At 32.0% G+C, this 19,422-nt stretch overlaps 2 protein-coding genes and 1 long non-coding RNA gene across 3 annotated transcripts; 2 read left to right on the top strand and 1 right to left on the bottom strand.

The window, feature by feature from the left end:
• The first annotated feature begins 29 nt into the window (after window positions 1–29).
• On the top strand, window positions 30–10,608 carry LOC111420415 (juvenile hormone esterase-like). The gene is made up of 6 exons (XM_071197846.1): window positions 30–232; window positions 8,856–8,993; window positions 9,060–9,207; window positions 9,261–9,955; window positions 10,003–10,150; window positions 10,199–10,608. Exons 1-6 carry the CDS (start codon window positions 104–106, stop codon window positions 10,507–10,509), a joined length of 1,569 nt encoding a protein of 522 aa, XP_071053947.1. The 5' UTR covers window positions 30–103; the 3' UTR covers window positions 10,510–10,608.
• LOC139430652 (uncharacterized) lies at window positions 10,563–13,778 on the bottom strand. The gene is made up of 3 exons (XR_011641042.1): window positions 13,614–13,778; window positions 13,269–13,422; window positions 10,563–12,658 (listed from the first exon to the last, which is right to left on the bottom strand). It is a non-coding gene; the product is annotated as an uncharacterized lncRNA (long non-coding RNA).
• A 545-nt stretch (window positions 13,779–14,323) lies between these two features.
• Window positions 14,324–17,042, top strand: LOC111420414 (methyltransferase like 14). The gene is made up of 3 exons (XM_023053392.2): window positions 14,324–14,498; window positions 14,559–14,747; window positions 16,022–17,042. Exons 1-3 carry the CDS (start codon window positions 14,433–14,435, stop codon window positions 16,976–16,978), a joined length of 1,212 nt encoding a protein of 403 aa, XP_022909160.2. The 5' UTR covers window positions 14,324–14,432; the 3' UTR covers window positions 16,979–17,042.
• The last annotated feature ends 2,380 nt before the right edge of the window (window positions 17,043–19,422 follow it).

Genomic DNA, 19,422 nt, shown 5'->3' with positions numbered 1-19,422 from the left:
ATATCTAAGTAATTACTACGATAACCTTGGGCTTTGAAAGACTATTCTATAAAATTAGTGAGCCTTGTAAACCTAAACAGTACACGCAAAGTTGTTTTCTAAAATGGTTCTTGTTACAATTGAGGATGGAAAAATTCGCGGTTGTGAAATTGTGGGGTTTACCAATGTGAAATTTTATGGGTTTCATGGAATTCCTTACGCTAAACCACCGATTGGGGAGTTGAGATTTAAAGTATAATTAATATTAAAGTATCACCTCGATATACTAATTATTTAACGGTTATATTTAAATATAAATATTAGCACTCATAGATAGAATCTAACTCGGGTTATTTTTTCTTTTTGAATTACATTTCATTTTCATTCTATTATTTAGTACAGGTTTTTTATTTTATTTTCTATAGTTTTAACAGACACTAGCTCAAACAAAAATTCTTTAAACTAAAACTAGAACTAACACTAGAACTAGAAATTTTCGGGTTAAGCCGTGCGTCTTTTGAACCTTCTTGAGAAACAAGTTGCTTTACAACCGTTTAACTTACGCCAGATCGTTGACCAACCCTCTAAAGTTTCGAATAACTCTGAATCATTAATTGATTTGATATTTTTGTCAGAGGATTTTTTCTGGTCACTTTATTATTTATTCTTAGGTACTAATTGAAAAAGCAGACCTCCTAAAACAATAACCTACCGTGATTTACGTAATATTAATATTGCTGATATTAATAATGACTTGAAAACGTGCCTTTTTAGAACAGAATTTTAACTTGAATGACTCTCGTAATTTATGGAAGCAGTTAAAAAGATACAATGTTGTTAAGTCATTTTTGCAGTTTTGCCGCCTAACTTGACTGAAATGATAAATTCAAAATGCTCAAGTTCTTCCTTTGCAAGCACTTCAAGAATGCAGAGTCGATTATCGATACACAAAACTTATTTATAACTCTACAAGAATGCTACAATGACGGTAAAATTCCATGAAAGTACAAAGACGGTAAGACAAGGCGATACAATGTCCCCAAAATTGTTCATCACAGTCCTGGAGAGTGGACTTAAACAACTGGATTGGACCCAAAAAGGCATAAACATTGATGCCATTTTACTTTATTATATCAATTTTGGTCTGAGCATTTTAACGTGTCCTGTATTTGTGTTGTTTATTACGATAAGACAGCTGATGATGAACATAGTTCGAAACTAGTCCTGTCATTTAAATTAAATAAATATTGCCGGAAGCAAAAAGTTTTTTCTTAATTATATTGTATTACTTCTCGTATTCCTCTTCCAAAACATCGACAAATTCAAGATGGATATAAACTCGTCCACCGTCCATAAATATAAACGCATCTATAAACAGCTTTACAAGACGCAAAATAACATAAACTTTATTAACATCTGTCTGAAGAAAAACATTGTACCCAACTTTGCTAAAGTTACCTCAAGAAACATTCGAGTCGGAGAAAATAACATAATGAGAAAGGAGAAACGAAAACACCACTGGAAACTTAATCTACATTACACAAAACTTGCCTATTTATACAGACAACTAACAATAATATACCAACCCACAGAAATAGATGAAATCAGAAATACAACAATAACAGTAGTCCAACACGAGTCCAAACAAGATCAATCTAGGAAAAACAATAAAATCCAGAAACTAACAAGAATCCAACACAAACCGGAAACACGTGAGAAAAAACACAACAAAAATAATATAACTAAAAACTCTAATAATCCATTATATACAGTATGTCCACGGAAAAGGTGTTGAATAGGAAAAACTTTTTTTGTTTTTAATTTTATCGAAAAAAGTTAATCTTGATAAAAAATTTTGCTAGTTCTTAGAGTAAGATTGGGATAGAAACATTTAACATATTTTATCTACAACTATTGAATTATCTATTCGTTATACATTTGATTTTTGATGGGTAATGACACGCATTACCCATGACTGACAAAGTGTTGAATAATGAAGCCATTATTCCACAGTTCTGACACGGCCTACTAATAAAAAAATAAAACATTAACAGAAATAACAGCTTTCTTATATTGAGGTTATGTCTGAAATGTCTATCAAGTTTATTTTTTTTCGCTTTTTTTGATTTTTTTTCAAAATTAAATAGTTGTAGATAAAGTATAGTATTCAACTTGCGTATAATGGATGTTACCCACTCAGATTACAAAACTCACTCGCTTCGCTCGCTCGTGTTGCAACTTCATCTTCGTGGGTAACAGCCGCCATTATACGCTTGTTGAATAATATACTATTATCTACGACTGCTTGAATAAGTCATCATTACCGCACTCATTTGAGGTGATTTGAGTTACGTAATGAAGTTCATTACCGCACTGGTTTCATTACGTAACGCATTTTTAGCACAATCAGAACAGACTTAATTTATTGAAACGAGCAACAATACAAAAGAAAAAGTGCTATCTACTTACAGAGAAACAATACTATTTATTATAAACATTAATTGTTATGTTTTTAGATTTCAAAACACTTATTCCAGATGAGTAAACATGTTGTTGAAACTGACAATTCAAAATTGTCAATAATCATTTCAAAATATTTTTATAAATGTCAAATAGACTTTTCTAAAGAAATTGATTTTTTAGGAACTTTTAGCAGTCGTAGATAAAATGCTGTATATCACACGTGGGCTAGAGCATAATTACAGTACTCGTGTGATTACACGACTCGGTCTACGACCTCGTCGTGCAATTCTCCACACTCGTACTGTAATTATGTTTCTAGCCCACTTGTAATATAAATAACTATTATACGCGGTGTTCTAAAATTGAAAAAACTTTAAATGGTACAAGAGTAAAGTGCATTTCGGCCTACTTTTATTTATTTGTGATCATTTTTGTACTAGTAACATAAAAATATAAATTTCAAAACTTCATATACCGTCAAAAACACGATAGAACTAATAAACAACATCAAATCACTTGAATTACAAGAAACCTACATCTTGGTGTCTTTCGACATTGCAAACCTTTACACTAATGTTGATACTGATTTTACCCTTGGCATAATGAAAGAAATCTTTACTCACAACTTTCAACATGGTTCCACTGTCGCTGATCTAACCCTGATCTGAAAACACTTTATTAACAATACTCTTGCCAATTTAATAATAAATATTACAAATCCATCACAGGGCTGCCAATGGGCCTCCATACTTCAGGCTTCTTAGCAGACATATTTATGAATCACATCGAGAAAAACAAGATACATGACAGCTCCAATCCATTTAAGGACAAAATCATCAAATGGTTCAGATATGTGGACGATATTTTATGCGTATGGAATGGCAACCAAGAAGAACTAACAAACTTTCTACAATACTTAAATCTTATACATAACAACTTACATTTTACAATTGAAATAGAAAACAATAAAAAATTGAATTTCCAATAAAATTACAATAAAATTGTTAGACAAAACAATAGAAAGAAAATCACCCAACTTAAATTTCAACATATACAGTGTGTCCCAGGATAGATGTTACAAGAGGTATAATGACTTAAAATTTTTTGAATATTATTTTAAGTCTGAGGAATTAAGCACTGCTTGGTGTGGAGAGAATTTTAAGTATATTTTTATATTTTGAAAATCAACTCGGTCTTGATAGTGAGGCGAAAACTATTTTTAGTTCAGGTAAAGTAAGCTTTTTGTTCATAATATGGCAAAATGTCATTAAGAAAAGTTGTTCAGAATGAGAAATTATGGTATTATGCAAAATTTCAGAAAGATCTAGCTATATTGATTAAACCACCATATTTTTGATTAGATCAGAGTTAAGAAAAAAAACAATGAAAAATGTCACGTAAAAAAAAAATGACAAATAAATTGTATTATCCCTCAGTTTTAGTTCACATTTCAATTACTATACAGGGTGTATCAGGTATGAGTAGACAAAAATTGAAGGGTTATAGGTCTCCTCTGTCTGAATAAAAAATTCTTATAACACCATGTCCCATTCTTTGTCCTTCTTAAGATGTGATACGATAAAGTTAAGGGTTCACAAGTTTGAGTACTACTGGTTAATGCATTATACTAAGCAGGCTTTGCTTTGCAATTTGTAATTTGTTTCTAGTTTTGTAACTTTGTTGTTTTTAATACAATAAACAAGTTTATTTATTAAAACCAAAATTTTTGTAAATTTTCACATTAAAGAGTGATAAAACAGAAGTAATAAATTTATTCGTATAAAGTAAACAACTTCTAAAGAAATATCACAAAATAGTATATTATTATATGAGCATATAATGAGGGCTATTATTCATGAAGGTTAAGTTTATGTCACGAGCGTAGCGAGTGGCATAATTAACCTGAGTGAATAATTGCTCATTATATGCGAGTAGAATACTATACTTTGTCCACGACTATTGAAATTGATTCCATAAATTTATTTTTTAAATAAATTTTTGAATAAAGGTTAAACGTCAATGTGACACAAATTCAATGTTACTAACTGTAACCAACTTCACAACAATTTGTCAAAATTAAGTGTCAGTTTTATAAAACGTCGTTTTCTTTACGAAAATTAATTAATTTATGCTTAAATCATACGAAAAAGCGAATTTGTTTAGGTTTTTTTAATGTCAAACATTTAGAAACTCCTAAAAAATTGAATTAAATTGACGTTTTTTGAACTTTTAACGTTTCAAATAATTATTATTAGTCTGGTCAAGATGGCTACCCGTGAATAATGATCATTATTCACCGCTATTATTCACTCCGTGAAAAATGACTACCATTTTGTTTTAGAAAACTCATTCATAAGGTATATATTATAAGGTAGTCGTGGACAAATGACTTTTATGTGTCAAATTAAAGCTATATACATAAGCAAAGCCTGCTTAGTATAATTCTTTATACAGCAGTACTTAAACTTTCAAACCCTTAACTTTATCGTGTCATATCTTAAGAATGGCAAAGAATGGGACATTGTGTTATAAGAATTTTTTATTCACAAAAATGGGACCTATAACCCCTCAAATTTTTTCTACTCATACTTGATACACCTGTATATACAATATTTATGTTATTTAAACTAAAATGTGATGGTTCAACCAAAGTAGATAGATCCTTCTGAAATTTTGTATAGGCCCATAATTTATCATGTTGAACAACTTTTCTTAATAAAATGTTTCCGTATCATGAACAAAAAGATTACTTTACCTAAACTAAAAATAGTTTTCGATTCATTGTCAAGGCCGCCTTTGTTTTCAAATTATGAAAATATTCTTAAAATTCTCTTCACACCAAGCAGGGCTTAATTCCTTAGCCTTTTAATACATTTCAAAAATTTTTATGTCATTATACCTCTTGTAACATCTATCCTGGGATACACTGTATAGAAAACCTACAACTAAAATAGTATATTATTCAACAAACGTATAATGGCGGCTGTTACTCACGAATAAGAAGTTGTGTAATCTGAATGGGTAACATCCATTATACGCAAGTTGAATAGTATACTTTATCTACAACTATTTAATTTTGAAAAAAAATCAAAAAAAATGAAAAAAAATAAACTTGATAGACATTTCAGACATAACCTCAATATAAGAAAGCTGTCAGTTCATATTTTATTTTTTGATTAGTAGGTCGTGGAATAATGGCTTCATTATTCAACACTTTGTCAGTCATGGGTAATGCGTGTCATTACCCGTCAAAAATCAATTGTATAATGAATAGATAATTCAATAGTTGTAGATAAACATCATTACCATGGGACTCACATCACACCACTACACATAAACTGGCTTCTTTCAGATTCTATATCAACAGACTTTTCACATACCCTCTGGATAAAAATGACATAACAACTGAAATTAACTATATTAGAAACCTTGCAAAAACTAATGATTTTCCAAATAATATAATTAATAATCTAATAACAAACATATACATACAACATGATCCTCTGTACTATAAGACCCGTAAAGAACAACAAACATATTATAGATCCCTTCCATACAACAATCTGAATTGCACAATTATTGGTAAATTAAAAACACACAATATCAGCATCCGTTATGAAAATAATAATAGCATTTTCAACAAGTTAGCCAACTACAAAATAAAAGAAGAACAAGGTAACTCTAGCGGGATATAGGGGAGGTGCGCCTAAGAGTACGCACTTAACTTTATTTTTTTAATAAAAAATGGATTTCACATCAAAACGAGTTTATTCTATGACATAGTAGCCATGCCTACAAGCTAACAAATGGTCAAAGGAAAAAGAATTGTTGTAATCATGTGTACAGAGAGTGTTATAAAAAAAGCGAGCGCGCGTACTCTTAGAAACACATTTAACTAAGAGTACGCAGTTGTGCATCTCAGAGTACGCATAAAAACGGTGCACTAAATAAAACACAATATTCTGTTTAAAAATAATATACAGGGTGTCACACAAAAAAACGCCCCTAGCTTTAACTCTGTCATTTACATTCCGATTTTCATGAGCGGGGTATCAAATGAAATGGTTTCATGAATACTATGATTCAAATACTATGATGCTACAAATAAATTTTTTCCAAGGCCATCTTCAATTTTAAGCGATTATTAACTTTTGCTTTACAAATTGCTCTATATATTTTTCTTTACGTCATTGGATAGAGATTGTTTTTCTGAATTCACTGATGTACAATACATCCATTTTGAATATAATTTTAGCAGAGAAAAGACATCTGTATATAGAGGTTCCCACACAAGAACGCCGCAAGCTGTAACTCTGTCATTTACCTTCCAATTTTCATGACCTAGCTATCAAATGAAATGGTTTGCTGAATACTATGATTCATGCTACAAATAAACTTTTCCTAACGCCATCTTCAATTTCAAGCGATTAACAACTTTTGATTTTCAAATTGCTCGGTATGTTTTTCATCACGTTATTGGATAGAGATTTTTTTTCTGAACCCATTGATGTATAATAGATTAACATTAATTGTAATTTTAGCAGAGAAAAACAATTAAAACATTTTCCGACCATAGTCTCTAGTGTGCCATAGAAAAAATAACGGGCAAAACTGATAACAGTCATTAAATGTTATTTCAATGCCCGAAGTAGTTGTAAATGATACTTATAAGTTGTTTTTTTTTATTTTTTCCCATGGCACACTACAGTATACCACAAGTGACTTTAAGAGAATGTTCGGAAACTATTTTAATGTTTTTCTCTACTACAATTATAATTAATGTTGATGTATTGTACATTCATGGGTTCAGAAAAAAAATCTCTATCCAATAACGTGAAGAAAAACTTACCGAGCAGTTTGAAAATCAAAAGTTTTTATCGCTTTAAATTGAAGATGGCGTTGGAAAAAGTTTATTTGTAGCATGAATCATAGTATTCAGCAAACCTTTTCATTTGATACATCGCTCATGAAAATCGGAATGTAAATGACAGAATTACAGCTTGCGGCATTCTTGTGTGACAACCTGTATCTACAGGTGTCTTTTCTCTGCTAAACTTACATTCAAAATGGATGTATTGTACATCAATGGATTCAGAAGAACAATCTCTATCCAATGACGTGAAGAAAAATATACGCAGCAATTTGAAAAACAAAAGTTAATAATCGCTTAAAATTGAAGATGGCGTTGAAAAAAATTATTTGTAGCATGAATCATAGCATTTATAAAACCATTTCATTTGATACCTAAGCCATGAATATCGGAATGTAAATATCAGAGTTACAGCTTGGGGCGTTTTTTGTGTGACACCCTGTATATGAAAAGTGTATTAATTTTCTAACAAGTCGCACAAAAAAAAACTTTTCGTCCTTGATAATTAACATACAGAATGTAAGAGTACGCAGAATGGTAAAGAGTACACATGCATACTCTTTGGGTGCGTACTCTTTAACATCCATACATGAATGGCCTTTTTGTGTTTTATGTATAGTGTATCCAACTGCAAGTCAAAAACATATGCATGGTTGCTTAATAAAGGAACTTCATGACTTATTAGTGGAAATTTGAAATTTAGTGATGTTTATTACACAATACCTTACACAAAAGCAAATGAAAAAGTTATAAGAATATGTATAAAATATTGTTACTTATCGTTACCAACGCTTTAAACAACAAAATTAGTGGATAACGTAACCTCAACCACAAAACCTGTCAGAGCAACCAACCGATACTAAACCGACCTATTCAAGAGTTGCTTGATGGAAAATTCTCGAATGCGTACTCTTACGGACTGCGTACTCTTAGGCACACCTCCCCTACAATATACAATGCCAAATTACCTCGGATTGTAATTACCAGGTCATCAGGCTGCAGCCCATACCTAAATCCAGTGCTGATTACACATTACTTTAATTTGTTATATTCTGTGTTATTTTACTTTATTTTATTTAGTCAATAAAATACAGTTTAGGAGTGACGTTTTCCACCTCAATTTAATGCATATTTTTTGTGTTACCATTGCTAGCCAAATATCGTCGAAATTTAAACAGTTATTCCCGATCCTGTGAGATCCGCTGGTTCTGTTGCAAAATTTAAATCAGCAGTATTGCATGGCGGGTTGTATGGTCGACTATAGATTGTCTCTATTAGAAGCCTTAATTCTAATTGGTACTTAACCATTATACTTATTTGTATTAGTCGCTTTTTCCATTATACTTATCGCATCATTTATATGCGTACACTTTTTTCATTTTAGCAGGTTGAACCAGATCTTTATCTATTCTTGCTCCGTTTGTGCAGTTTAAAGTGCAAATTAAAACTTTTTCATATAAGAGACACACCTTTTCCTTAATAATCCGTTATATCGAGGTTTTATTATTTAAAAATGTAATAAATATCTATTTTATTTACTTAGGCTCCAAGCCCCGTTAAAAAATGGTCCGGAATCAAAGATTGTACAAAAGATGGTTCTCCATCTTATTCAAAACTTATGGCTGAAAATAAAATAGTTGGCTCGGAGGATTGCCTTGTATTAAATGTCTTTACAAAAACCGTAAATGAAGAAATAAAAATTCATTTAAAAATATTGACCCAATGAGTTATTTCAAAAATTTTTTAGTATCCGAATGAATCAAATCAAAAACCTGTCATGTTTTGGATTCATGGAGGAGGATTCACGATGGGTTCAAGCAACGTATACAAACCAGATTTTTTTATGACCAAAGACATCGTTCTTGTTACAATTAATTACAGATTAGGAGTTATGGGTATATTAAAAACTCAAAAAAATTATTTCATTACCATTATAATTGATTTCTAGGTTTTTTATCATTCGAAGATCCTAAATTAAGAGTCCCTGGTAACGCTGGTTTTAAAGATCAAGTTATGGCGTTAAAATGGGTACAAAGAAACATAACAAAATTCGGTGGAAATCCAAATAACGTGACAATTTTTGGGGAAAGTGCTGGAGGATGCTCCACCCATAACTTAATTCTTTCCCCAATGGCTAAAGGCTTATTTCATAAAGCAATTGCACAAAGTGGATGTGCGTTAAATCCTTGGTCGATCGCAAACAACCCATTAAAGAAACTTTTAAAAAGTCTTAATTACAACTATAATAACGACAAAGATACCTTGAAATATCTTCAAAGTTTACCCATTGAAACTATTTTTGAAGCTCAAGATCGTATTGGGGATAATTTAGATATTGATGGGCAAAGAGATTTTGGGTTAATTCTTGAAAAACCATCGAAAATTGAAGAAAATTTTTTGACGGAGGAACCTATCAAGATAATAAAACGTGGGGATTACAACAAGGTTCCAATTATTTTTGGTTATACCGATGCGGAAGGATTAATTTGCACTGTTTTTAATCTAATGTATCCTCAAGTAAAACTTTCATTAAATGATTTTGAAGAAGCAATTCCAAGAGATATCAAAACACGATTTGGAAATGAGATTTTAAAGAAAATTTCCGAAAAAATTAAAGGATTTTATTCTGATAGATATATTTTGGTATATAAGAGAATTTCAATAATTTTTTTTAATAAATTTTATTTTAGCTTCATGGCGATATCTATTTTGTATACGGAATCCAAAAATCAGCTGAAGAACATTTAAAAACATCAAATGAGCCAATTTATCTTTATCGATTTTCAGTTGATGGAAAACGGAATCTTTTTAAAGCGATATCAAAACCTGATTATCCAGGTAAATACTATTTAAAAAAAAAAAACATTTTTTTATTTATTTTTTTAGGTGCTTCTCATGCTGATGATTTAGCATACCTTTTCCATATGGATTCTCCTCAATTACTAAACAATAATATAATTTCAATAAATAGTTTAGAAGATAAAACCATTAAAAGGATGATTGAATTGTGGACTAATTTTGCCACAACAGGAAATCCCAATCCTACAAAGCCGAATGACCTAATTAATGTTACTTGGAAACCAATTTCAAACGGTGCTTTAAATTTTATTGATATAGGAAGTGATTTAAGCGGTGGTATAAATCCAGATGGAAATCGAATGGATTTTTGGAAAGAAATTTATAATTCCGTATCTTAAAACTTAATTTCTAAATTAGTTTGGATAAAATATACAAATCCACAAAAGTAATTGTCCAATAATTATAAAATGTAAATGAATAAACGTTTTTTTAAACGATTTGTGATTGCCCAAAAAGTTTTTAACCAGCAGGATAAAAGATGTACAAGAGTTGTACTTCACTTTATTTTATGTAGTTCATAAAATAGAATTCGAGATATAAGTAAGCCATTGTGGTTAAAGAGTCTTCAACCATGGCCAACAAGAATATCCGTTGCAGAGCTTGAAGCCGTCTGTTAAAATAAATATTATTCAACCTTGATCCCCACACAGGAATCTTATAGCTCACTATATCCAAAAATAGATTATTGCACAAGATTTTTGTATTATATATTCCGTACGGAGTATTCGTTTTAGTTGTGCAAAAGATGTTCAAGATAATTACCTTTCGAATCTCAGAATACTCCCAGGTACTTAACTACTTTCACACACTTTATATTCAATGAATTAACTATGAGAGTCGGGTTTCTGTCTAACTTACCCTTTAGTAACATCATCTGAGTGTTGTGTGATGCCACCTTTAGACCTTGTCCAGTGGTCCAATTTTGCACCCTATGGATATAATCCACCGCCGCGACCTCTACGATCGTCGGGAGCCTGCTCCAATCATTACAATTAAATCATCGGCGGACGCTAATGCTTTTGTTCCCAATATCAGCACCGCCAGAAGCTCGTCAAAGACCAATTTCCAAAATCTTGAACCCAGCACTGAACCCTGGGGTCAACCCCTTGTGAGATCAAACACCTCCTCCCTAGCATTATTCCTTTGTCGAACGTTTCGGTTAGATCAACATAAGAAGTATGCCTGACGTTTCTTCGCCGGAGTTCTATCAGATTGTTTAATAGCACTCTTAATGCCAGTTTCCAGTTCTTGGGGAAATACCCATTCCTCAAACACCTTAAATAAATGCTTTTATTATAAATAATTACTTCTGGACAGGTTTCTAATGCAAGAACCAACATTTTTGCTCTGACTTATCATTTCCCCACTTATCATTATATTTATGTTTTTATCCTTTCCCCCTTGAGTTATATGCATAATGTTGATTTTCCCTATATTTATTTCTTCCAAACAGGTTTCCCATGTGGAATTTTTCTTTGTAGTTCTATTTTCATCCTTGCTATCAGCATTACTTCGTCTGCATACACTAGGTCAATGGTCTTCATTGGTATTAATTTGTAATTACCTATTGTGGAAGGTCTTGTTCTTGTTTTATACTTCTTAATTACTTGATCCATAGAAATCACACATAGTAATGGGCTCAGGCTGTCCCCCTGTTTCATACCCTTCCCCATATTAAAGTTTTCGGACATGTTTGTTCTTTGTAATTTTTTGTTTATATGTAACGCTCTTAATATGATTTCCTTATTTCGTCTTTTGATACTGTATCAAAGGCTGCTGTTAGGTCCACAAATGCTAGGTATATGTCCTTACCCATTTCCATTGTTTTATCTTCCGCATCAGAACATTATACGGTTGTAGAATACATTATTCTGAAGTGATCGTTCTAATAAAATTTTTTCGAAATGTTTATAACAACCGCACGGGCACTGTTTAAAATTCTCAGCTTTCGTCCAATAACAGACGATTTTGATTCACGAAAAAAGTTTATTTCTCTTTGCGTGTCGAATCTATTGGCTCCATATTCCACATCCACCTTGGATCCGGTTCGAGCCATCCAATCTCCTATTATCATTACATGTTTCACCTTATTCTGTGCTCTTTCCATTGCCATTTGTAAATCCTCGTAAAACTTGTCTTTATCTCTCACATATCTGCGTTCTCTGTTGGAGCATATATCTGTATTAGCTCTAGTTTTTCTTCCAATTACATGGTAATAATTCTGGAATTTGTGCCTTCCCAGTTTACTATCTTTTTTTCGATTTCGGTATTCGTTATTATTCCCACTTCCTCTTTGACTCGACTTCCCACCGGAATTCCCGAGTATCTTAACCTATAGTCCTGTCCCATCTTCTTGATCTCACTAATGCCAAGCACCGCCATTCCATATCTCACCATCTCCTCAACCAATTCCTCCTCCTTTCCCGTAAGCGTCTTAATGTTCTATGTTTCAAATCTTCATTCTTCTCCTATCTTGGTAAGTGTCAACTTTATAAAAAAACATTTTATACAAAAGTTGTTTAATATTTTGTTTGCCATAATAAGGCATTCAATTGTTTTTATTTCAGAAAACAAATCTCGTCTTCAGACGAACGGCTAAACCCGAATTTTTCTAGTTCTAGGTCTAGTGTTAGTTCTAGTTTTAGTGTAATAAAAATATACAACATAATGATATCTAGCAACATCATGTTTGGACTCATTTTAAAGGTTTTTTAATGAAGATAACAAATATGTCAAAATTGACGTTGACGTTTCAAACCGGAAGTGATTGTATTTCCATTAATATTAAAGTTAAATATGTCGAGTTTGGACTCATTTTAAAGGATTTTTTATGAAGTTGACAAATATAATAATAAAATTAAAATTGACAACTGAAAGTTTTTTTCACGACTTTTTTCTACTTTTAGTTCAATAAAAGTATGCAACATAGTAATATCTTATGCTAACTAGCGCTACCTACCACTACCACTAGAACTAACATTAAACCGAGACCTAGAACCTAGAAACATTCGGATTTAGTCCCACGTCTCTCAAGACGGCTAAACTCTATCATCTCAATCTAAAAATTTATTACTTTTTTTTTATTTAATCCACTTACCATGCTTATAATTTCATCCATTTACTCATTATGAATTAAATATAACCTTTAAATCCAATTAATTTTTAATTTAAAAAACTTCAACGTCAATTTTGACAAGCAACTGCAATATTTGGATCTTAATCACCATGGTAACCGAGTCAAGTTGGATAACCTTAAAATAATAAAATTTGATTGCGGTTTTTTTTATCAATTCTAAGCTAATTTTTATTCATTTTAAAACAATTCGAATTCTTTACGATTATCGCGCATTCATAACAAATTCGTTAATTGCAATTAATTTAAATCGATTCTAATTAAAAGAAATAAATTAAAAATATCTTTTTTTTGATTTAATCCACTTACCTTGTTTATAATACCCTAGATAAACCAATTTTGAGTTAAATACAGCCTTTTAAACCAATTAAATAAGACTTTTTCCTTAAAAAAACTTAAATTCAATTACAATTTTGACAAGCACCTGCAATATTTGGATCTTAATCACCATGGTAACCGAGTCAAGGTAATATTTCGCTTTATATTTTAACATTTATTTAATTTTATTTTATATCTTTTTTTTAATATTTTCATATTTTTGTGTATTGCTTCTTAAGTGAAATACACTGTATAAATAAAAACATAAAAATGTCAAGTCTTATAATGACGTCACAGCAAGGCCTTTGCGGGGGGTACGTTCCTTATAAGTTATACAGTATGTTTTGTGTACTTTTCAAAAATTCAATTTTGAAAATATTGGAGAAAATCATTATTTTAAATAATTTAATGTTTCAATTACCTTTCTTGTTTTCATAAATTTAACACATTTTAGGATAAATGTCAAAAACTGTTTGTAAAATGTCAAAAAGCGGGTTGGTACGAATAATTATCAATAGATGGAACAATTTTAAATTTTAAAAAGAAATTTAAATTTATACTATTATTTATATATTTATCAATTATAAATTTACCGTAAACACAATTATGTATATTTATTCTTGTTATTAACAACAAAAACGATTCCAGTTCGAATTACGCGCGTCCTTACATAAGAATAAGTGGGGGTAACTTCTTAACCGATTGTAATATGTATATGATATATCTGTTGTGTGTTTGTTCCATGTAATTTGAATTTACTGCAAATAGTAAATTAGTGATACATTTACTCTAATTAGAACTGAACTAGAAATGGGTGATATGTTAAAAGAGCTACGTGAAAAATCGAAAAAGCGTAAACAACTTTTAGCCAAAACAGTAAACAAACTTAACCTCAATAACTCAACATATAAACTAAATATTAAATACCTCTTTTAGTTGGGGGTTTCAGGCGTAGAGGAGCTTCGCCAAGTTCTTGGAAATTCTTCCGAATCTTGCAGCTTTAAAAAAACCAAACCCAGTGACAATGATGAAAACGAAAACCTTAACGATAATAAACAAGAAATGAGATCATCTTTAGAAGGAGTCGACGAGTTAGTTTATAGAGATTCATCAACATTTCTTAAGGTACAATTCCTTATTTTTTAAAATATGATGTAGGTAAAAGTAAAAACTTTTTGAGAAATACTAAAATGTTTAATTCAATTCAAGCAGACATGTTTCGAAACTAATGTTTCATCTTCAGTACTTAGAAAATTTTATAATATATAGTGGAAAAATATTATGTTAGTAGGTGGGGTTCAGGAATAGATCTAATCTCTTTTAACTTAATTTACAAATAGAAATTAAATTTAACAAAATTAAAAAACTTCAATAATATAGTTAAAATCTTGGAAGGTAACATATCATAGATATGGTAACATATCATTAAGGCCCGGATTTATATGTGACAAAAATAAGCAATATAAATTTTTTATATGTGTTTAAAATTGGTCAAAATATGCAGTAATATTCTGGAAATATGGACAAATAGTATATAAATATGATAAAATATAGTATATAAAGATTACAAAACAGCATAAAAAGATATTATTTACAACGACAATAGTTATAAATTTGAAACAGTAAAGTTTTCCAATTTTCTAATTTGTTCCATGGTATATTAGCTTACATAAATCAAAAAAAAAACTCATTTCCAGCGATTTGTTGCGATGACTTGGTGGAGAGTTGTTGATAAATGTTGATCAATTTCAAAAAAGAAAAAAAAAGCCTTCAAACTTTAATACTTTAATCATACGTACTTGTTTGGAACAGGCGTTGCAAAAAACAACTTTCCCGTACAAACCACCAGCTAGTGACTGAGCTGGTTAGATATTTTTATCCACAATTCGGCCTTAGAAGAACCTACTTTCGGCATTATGATTTATTGTTTCTTTAACACATTAACTTAACGTATAAATCACTTGAACACTTGTGTGGCTTGAAATGATTTAGTGGTTATATTACGAAAATCGGATGGGACCACACAATTAAAGTTATGTTGTAAACCACACCACTGCCGCACTTTTAACTGTCTGTCTTCTACTAGATACCGCCAGTATCAAATTAACTGTTGTTATATTGAAATATGGACAAAACATGCGCTCATAGGAAATTACATGCGATTATATCGAACTATATGGATAACTAAATTTATATGCGATAAAAATGAAGTTATATGCCAAACATGCAAAAGCATATAAATCCGGTCTCTACATATCATAGATAGTAGAAAGTTTTTACTTTTACCTACATCATATTTTATTATATTAGAGAAATATGGAGAATTTCATCCCATTTATCCTTATTTTTTCTTCATACAATTTGTTATTACAAACTAATAAGTGTATTGAACTCAATAGGGTACTCAATCTTCAAATCCCCACAACGATTATTGTCAGCATTTTGTCGATACCGGTCAGCGCCCACAAAACTTTATTCGAGACGTCGGTTTGGCGGATCGTTTCGAAGAATATCCGAAATTACGTGAACTCATCAAATTAAAAGATGAATTAATCTCAAAAACTGCCAGTCCTCCGATGTATTTAAAATGCGATCTTACTTCGTTTGATTTAAAAACTACATTAACAGCATCGAAGTTCGACGTGATTTTAGTCGAACCACCATTAGAAGAGTACCAAAGAACAACTATGGGGAGTGCGACTAATCGACAATTTTGGTCATGGGATCAAATTATGAATTTAGACGTTGGTGAGGTAGCGGCGCAACGTAGCTTTATTTTTCTATGGTGTGGAAGTTCAGAGGGCCTCGACATGGGCCGCGTTTGCCTAAGAAAGTGGGGATTTCGTCGTTGCGAGGATATTTGTTGGATACGAACCAACATTAAAAATCCGGGACATTCGAAAAATTTGGAAGCGAGGGCTGTTTTCCAACGTACTAAAGAACACTGCTTAATGGGCATCAAAGGCACTGTACGTAGATCAACCGACGGCGATTTCATTCATGCCAACGTTGATATTGATTTGATTATTTCTGAAGAAACCGAATATGGTAGTTTAGAAAAACCGGTCGAGATATTTCATATAATCGAACATTTTTGTTTGGGAAGGAGGAGATTACACATTTTCGGACGTGATTCAACCATTCGACCTGGGTGGTTAACGTTGGGGCCTGAATTAACTAATTCGAACTTTAATTCAGATTTGTACTGTAGTTATTTTAGCGCTACCAACCTAACGACGGGATGTACTGAACGAATCGAAGCTTTAAGACCGAAAAGCCCACCGCCTAAAGGTAAAGGAAATGCGGGGGGAAGAGGACGGGGTACTTTCACAAGAGGAAGAGGACGAGCTAGATAAAATCTAATTGCTTTTTTATTATAACTTTTTAAGGTTTTTCAATAAAGTAATGAAATAAATGTTATTAAGCGCCCTTCATACGATCAATATATAGTGTGTCCGTAAAATAACGGATATAGGTGATAAAATCATTATGAACGGTTTATGGAAAAAATCCTGAAACGGGTCTAAAGATTTAAATTTTTTGCAACTTTTTGATGTAGGTTTAAAATTTTTTCCGCCATTTTTAACCGAGTTATGACGTCATCGATATTTTTTTCAAATGGCAATCCCCCATTTTTATTACGGAATATGAAAGAGATTTTTTTTCTGAATCTACTACAGTCGATATTAATATTGGTTACATAAGAAAATTTTCGAAAAAAATTACTTTAAAGTTTAATTACTTCAAATTCGTTTGACATGAAAAAATAGCTGTAGCCATGAATAACAATCGGGTTAATTACAAATAAAATTAATAAATTAAATGGAAGAAGTCCAGCGTAGTCAAATCAAGTGATCTTGCAGGCCATTCAATTGGCCCTCTTCTCCCTATCCATTGATTGGGAAATAATTGATTTAAATATGCACGAACAGGAACCGCATAGTGTGGCGGCGCGCCATCTTGTTGGAAGAACAATTGCCGTTGAAATCGACTTGGGTCAACATCATCGGGAAATCTGGCCGTTATGGAAGGAATGAGATCTGTTTGTAGAAAACCTAAATATCTCTCTCCAGTTAAGGTTCCCTCAAAAAATTAAAGGCCCAGGATAGTATCCTGTACTATTCCGCACCACAGATTAATCTTTTGCGGATATACAGGGTGATTCATTAGCTCTATGACAAACTTTGGCAGATGAAAGGTGATGCGATTCTAAGGAAAAAATGTTATATGAATATGGGTCCGATTCATTTTGGTTAAAGAGTTACAAGCCTTTGAAAATTTTACAGTTTAATAGGCAAATGAAAATGTAACATAAAAAATAAGTTTAAAAATAACAAAAATTGTTCGAAATGTCCGCCTTCAGCTTGAATGCACGCTTCACATCGACGAAGTAAAGATTTGCAACAATAATTATGAAACACAAATACAGAGTTGGCTGTGATAACAAAACTGAGTTCTTTATGTCAAACATTTCAATTTACTCTATTCTGTGTGTTTCAAAGTTTATAATTGTCAGAGTTTTGATCGAAAACGAAAATGCATGTATTTACGACTGAAGAATATGCAGATATTATTTTTGTATACGGGCTTTGTAACGGAAACGCTCGGCAAGCAGCAAGAGAATACCTTCGTAGGTTTCCAAATAGACATCAACCTGCCCATACAGTGTTTAGTGCATCATTTCGCAGACTGAGAGAAACAGGTAACCCCGCTCCACTACATTCCGTTCGTCCCCATGATGTGAATGTACAAAATGAAGAACGTGTTATTGATTTAGTACTTGACGACCCTTCAATTAGTACTCGGCGTATAGCGAGCATGTTACAAATATCGGAAAGTTTTGTATGGCGTGTATTGAATCGAGAAATGTTACATCCGTTTCATCGCCAAAATGTTCAAGCATTACATCCTGGAGATACTGAGCAACGCTTAGCATTTTGCCACTGGATTATTCAGCAACATGCTCAAAATAATAACTTCATTTCCCAAGTTCTGTGGTCTGATGAAGCGTGTTTCACTAGGGACGGCATAAATAATTATCATAACGAACATGTGTGGTCCTTGCAAAATCCACATGCAATTAGACCAGGAAGATTTCAGCAACGGTTTAGTGTAAACGTTTGGGGTGGCATTTTTAACAATTATTTGCTACCTGTATGGGTGATAAATGAACGCTTAAATGCAAATATGTACAGAAATTTCTTGGGACATAACCTTTTCGATTTTATCAACGACGTACCACTTAACATCGTTCAAAATATGTGGTATCAGCACGATGGTGCACCACCACATCGAGAAAGAGAAGTCATCGCTTGGTTACATGAACATTTTCCAAACAAATGGATTGGCAATGGAGGTCCAGTAGTCTGGCCACCACGATCCCCAGATCTAAATCCGCTGGATTATTATTTCTGGGGACACATGAAGCAGCTTGTGTACCATCTAGAAATTACTACCCGTCAGCAACTACTGGACAGAATTCAAGATGCAGCTAATAGCATACGGAATGATCCAAATATCATACGTCGTGTGATAGAATCTTTACTTCGTCGATGTGAGGCGTGCATTCAAGCTGAAGGCGGATATTTCGAACAATTTTTGTAACTTATTTTTTGTTACATTTTCATTTGCCTATTAAACTGTGTAAAATTTTCAAAGGCTTGTAACTCTTTAACCAAAATGAATCGGACCCATATTCATATAACATTTTTTCCTTAGAATCGCATCACCTTTCATCTGCCAAAGTTTGTCATAGAGCTAATGAATCACCCTGTATAGTATGCGATTCTCTTGCCCAATG

The sequence above is a fragment of the Onthophagus taurus genome, chromosome 7, assembly GCF_036711975.1.
Source record: "Onthophagus taurus isolate NC chromosome 7, IU_Otau_3.0, whole genome shotgun sequence".
NCBI lineage: Eukaryota > Metazoa > Arthropoda > Insecta > Coleoptera > Scarabaeidae > Onthophagus > Onthophagus taurus.
Note: the sequence above shows the minus strand (reverse complement) of the source record. Positions and strands in the feature narration are given on the sequence as shown.